Source organism: Ammodytes marinus (genome assembly GCF_949987685.1).
Source record: "Ammodytes marinus genome assembly, chromosome: 13".
In the NCBI taxonomy this organism is placed as follows: Eukaryota; Metazoa; Chordata; class Actinopteri; order Uranoscopiformes; family Ammodytidae; genus Ammodytes; species Ammodytes marinus.
In genome coordinates this window covers 29,841,971-29,846,970 of record NC_137217.1, presented here as the reverse complement: position 1 = coordinate 29,846,970, position 5,000 = coordinate 29,841,971, and the positions used below count along the sequence as shown (strand labels likewise).

General features: G+C 41.8%; 1 protein-coding gene across 13 annotated transcripts in view; it reads left to right on the top strand.

Moving 5' to 3' along the window:
- The window catches only part of cspg5a (chondroitin sulfate proteoglycan 5a), a 67,958-nt gene that overhangs the window by 62,513 nt on the left and 445 nt on the right, over positions 1–5,000 (top strand). For 9 of the 13 annotated variants that reach the window (XM_080039393.1, XM_080039402.1, XM_080039395.1 and 6 more), the window contains one exon: positions 4,009–5,000. This exon is cut by the window's right edge and continues 445 nt beyond it. In XM_080039393.1, the coding sequence (XP_079895519.1) occupies positions 4,009–4,051 (43 nt within the window). In that variant the 3' untranslated portion in view covers positions 4,052–5,000. The remainder of the gene's footprint in view (positions 1–4,008) is intronic. The other 4 variants (XM_080039394.1, XM_080039392.1, XM_080039403.1 and 1 more) reach the window with 1 other exon arrangement.

Here is a 5,000-nt window from a genome sequence, read left to right as displayed (position 1 = left end):
CTCTCTCCCTCTCTCCCCCCTCTCTCTCTCTCTGTCAACATCTGTATTTTCCTGCAAAGAAGAAAGACAAAAAATAACACACGTCTCAATATTATTGTCCGATTTTCTACTAAAAGAAAAAACATACGCCCTAATTTTTATTTTAAAAGATGCTTCAATCACATAAAATCCCACATATAAGGAAAAACGTGTTCGAAAGGTTTTTCATATCGGTTAAAAATTCCAAAGGTCTTTGTTGTGCCTGTGCAATAATTCATGATACATATTATATTTGGGCACCTTTCGGGACAGCCTACAAAATAATAATTAAAAAATAATTATAATTTAAAACAAATACACAACAGTACATAAAAACAGACCAACCATAAATACAAAGCAATAAACAACAACAGACGAATATAGAAGAACAAGTCAGTAATGAAATGGACTTGACTTATACAGCCCTTTTTAGACGATTTTCTCAGCCCCAAAGCGCTTTACATTTCTTACCACATTCACCCATTCATACACACACTCATACACCCTTACCACATTCACCCATTCATACACACACTCATACACCCTTACCACATTCACCCATTCATACACACACTCATACACCGATGGCAGTAGCAGCCATGCAAGGCGCTCTCTGAACTATCGGGAGAAAATGTGGGGTTCAGTATTGTGCCCAGGGACACTTCGACATGTGGCGGGGAGACGGGGGGATCGAACCTCCAACCCTTCAATCCAGTGGACGACCGCACTACACACTGCCGCCCCAGAAATAAACGTACAATCCACCTGTACCCGCTGAATAAAAGACAAAAAGTACATAAGAAACTGTCCATCCATCCATCCATCATCATCATCATCATCATCATCAGACCCCTGTATATCTCTGTTCCAACTTCCCCCGTAAAACAACACCCACGTTACAGTGACGTCCTCGTGGCTGTGTGCCCCCCAACCCCACTGCCCGCCCACCCCCTTATACTCTATATATACTCACCGGCCACTTTATTAGGTACAGCATTTTCTTGTTAACACATATAACTTATCAGCCAATCACATGGCAGCAACTCAATGCATTTAGGCATGTAGACCTGGACAGGACAACTTATTGAAGTTAAAACCGGGCATCAGAATGGGGAAGAAATGGGGTTTATGTGACTTTGAACTGCATTTAGTTGCAGCCATGTGATTGGAAGATTAGCTTTTTGTTTTTATAAGCAATTGAACAGGTGTAACTAATAAAGTGGTCGGTGAGTGTATATATATAAACCCTAAACCTCCACTAATGCACAGCCAATGAAATCCCTACAAACAAAAACATAAAACATTTTCCAGTTTCACGCTGACGGGAGGAAAGAAGGCCCGTACCCCGTAACCATGGAAGTGACGTATCCGCACGTCTTGCCTGAAGTTACTATCTAGGCCGACAGACAGACAGACAGACAGACAGACAGCGGGTAAATGCAAACACTGTACTGCTCTTCCCTTTGTCTAAAAAAGTGCCTCTCAATTTAACCGCAAACATTCAATTAGGGCTGTGTGTGTGTGTGTGTTTGTGAATGGCACAGGCCTAGGGGTGTAGGTGTGTGTGTGTGTGTGTGTGTGTGTGTGTGTGTGTGTGTGTGTGTGAATCTGCCAACCTGTGTGTCTGAATTAATTACTTTATCTCATGACCTATTGTATCTTTGTCTAGAAGGGTGTGTGCGTGTGTGTGTGTGTGTGTGCGCGTGTCTGCGTGTGTGCGTCAGTGTGTGTGTGCTCATGTGTATGTGTGTGTGTGACAAAGACACACACACACACACACTCACTCCCCAGGAATCCCGGGCGCAGCAGGGTCGATGAAGCCATGCAATATTAACAGGGATAAGAGGCTGGAAAAACACAATCAATTAGTTCCCTCTGACCTTAATTAAATCCAGATGAATTGAACTGAAAAAAAACCTCTTAAAACACATTACTATTGTTGATGTTGTTGTTGTTTACCCCCTTCAGTGACTGATTGGGTATGTATGACGGTGGTACCAACAGATAGGAGAATCCATGGTTGAGAATTTGATTTAAAAAAAAATTAAATAAAAAAAAAATTCAATTGCAAAATCTTTAAACTAACTGATAGAATGGTCGATAATTTTATTTAAAAAAAATATATATTTCATTTTTTGTTCTTGTTTTGATACAATAAATAAAAATAGTGACCAAATCAGGAGGAGATAGGGCGTTCTGCATGAGCGACCATTACCGTACATGTATATGGGGGTTGGGTTAGAGGTGGGAGGGGGGTTGGATGTACATTGTGAGGGTCTTGCATGTGGATGTGCATGTGCTTCCTGGGTTTTGCCTGTAATAGAAGAGCGGTGGGTGTGTTGGGTTGCGTTCGCTCATGCCCTCACTGTCTCCTCAGCCAGACACAACATGACGCTAAGCCGAGCATGATGACGATAGCAAACAGTGCAGCAGCCTACAATAAAAAACCGTGCAGCAGCCTACAATACGCCTGAAATGGCTACTGAAGCTCTTTCTATATTATTATACTAACGACACAATAGCTGCAACTTGATTTTGTTGGATATTTTAGGTTAATTCGCTGCATTCTTGCGATATCTATAAAGAATCATACCAGTGTTGTTTTTTTTACAGGTTTAAGCTCTTTAAGGACAAATAGAATATATAATAATTATATAAGTATACAGTATATATATATATATATATAATTTATAATGTATTTTCACCACCAAATAATGCTTCTGTGTTTGGTGTGGTAGGTCTTTTTCACATTTTGATTCATACTAGGAACAGCACAGGTGTTATACAGTATTAAGTTTCCTCAGGAAGCCGTGACAGTTAGACAACATGAGCAATATACCAGGATATTGACACAGAGGCAGCTCCACGAAATTGGGCCATCATTATTTTTTATTACACCACCTGAGCTTTTTTGTTATCTGTCATCATGTCTTCTGTAAAAAAAAACAGACACACATTTCAAGAGTCTGGGTATTGATTTTGACACAAGTACACAGATAAATTGAGTCTGTAAATAGAACCGGTGTGAATAGAAGCCAAAAAGCTATACCTGGAATAACATGGAATATTAGATCCAACAGTTTTAAAAAATTGCTTCTAAAATATAGAAAAAGCTTCCGGAATAAGTGTAAAGTATTTGGAGTTAAAGAGCTGACACTTGCGAACACACTGGTATGGTTTTATTCTATTTTATAGCACAAAGATGGAACGTGAAAATGTCTTGCAATCTGTGCATGAAGCCTTTGGTGCATCCGTAAAACAAAAGAGAAGATTGTTCAAGAAGATATTTGAGCCTAAAGTTCTTTGACAATTTTGTTTTTGATCTGTTCAACCCACTTCACCAGACAAGAATATCGATGTTGGATGATTCTGAAAAACACAAGATTAAGTTTAATGTCAAGAATTTTTAATGTCTTGCTAACATTTTTAAAGTCACTACAAATGCCAACCAAAGTAGGGTTGATGGTAAATAAACAATGGTCAAGGTATAGAAGGTTAGACAAACTAGTGCAATTGGTTAATGTTAAAGAAACATTGTTGTAAAAGTTAATAAAAGGAGGCATTAATTGCAAGTCTGTGACAGGATGGCAAACGTATGTTTTCAGACTACAAACCCTTACCTTCCTCCTTACCACATATCACTTCCTAAATAAGAACTGAACATTGGCATTTGCCCGAAATTGTGAGGTTCAGTCTCATCCAATATCGACGCAAATCCTTTGGGAGAAAGATCTGCTTTTCTTTGTTAGTGCCCTTCACAAAGATTGCCTCAGTCTTTGAGCAAATCCACTTCTGATTGGTTGAAATTACCACAAAATCTTAAAAAAATTCATTGATAAGTACAGTAAAGTTTTCCTGCAGTTGTCAGGGTCAGCGTTGCATGATAAAGCAATAACACCCCTAGTTGTGGTCCTAACTGTACTCTCTGCCCCCCCTATCCCCTACCCCTAACCCCTCTACCCCACCTCTACCCCCTTTCCCTCTGGGCAGGACGATCCTAATTCCCAGAACAAGCTGTTGGAGGACTCGGTGAAAGCCTCTCCGATGGAGGACGATTCCCTCAACATCCACAACTCTCTCACCCCCAAACACGACAACCACAAGGTCCTGGGAGAAGACAATTCCTCCGAGGTAAACTCACTGCAGAACAACATGATGTGAAGAACGGAAACCTACACAGAACGAAAAACAACAACACACCCCCCCTCCAGCAACTAGACAGGACCACATCCGAAATAACGTCAAGGTGTAACGCCGGCAATGGGACCCCTCTCAACCCCCTCCTACCCCCAAAAAATATCCCTCACTGCTGTCCGCCACCCAAGCCCGCTGTCGAGTGCACCTAACCGGGTCAAGAAAACCAACATACCAGCCTAAACAACCAACGTACCAGCTAATCAACTATACAGTCCAGTCTGCAACCGTCTCCGACACGGCAACCACTGCCACCAAGCGGCTCCAACCGCTGCAAAAAAAAAATAAACGTACACCAACAACCGCCACAGCTACCACCGCCGTCGCCAAGCAACCCTGAGAGTAACCCCCCCCCCCTCTACACATCCTGCCGCTGCCTAGCAACCCCCAAGCCCCCCGCCCCCTAGACATCAAATCACGCCCCTGTTTTTGCAAGCCCCGCCCTGCACCCCCCTTGTTGCTGTCACTCTACGCTCCCTTATCGCTCTTACCTGCACACACACATAAACATAAAGACACACAAAAACACACATGAACACACACACACGCACACACACACACACACACACACACACACGCACACACACGCACACACACACACATAAACACACACACACACACACACATAAAAACACACACACACACACACACACACATACAAATACACTCACATATAAAGACACACACACACACACACATAAACACACACGTAAAAAATACATAAACGCACACAGTGAAAAGATGAATGCATAAACACGCTTACATGTTGACACACACACACACACACA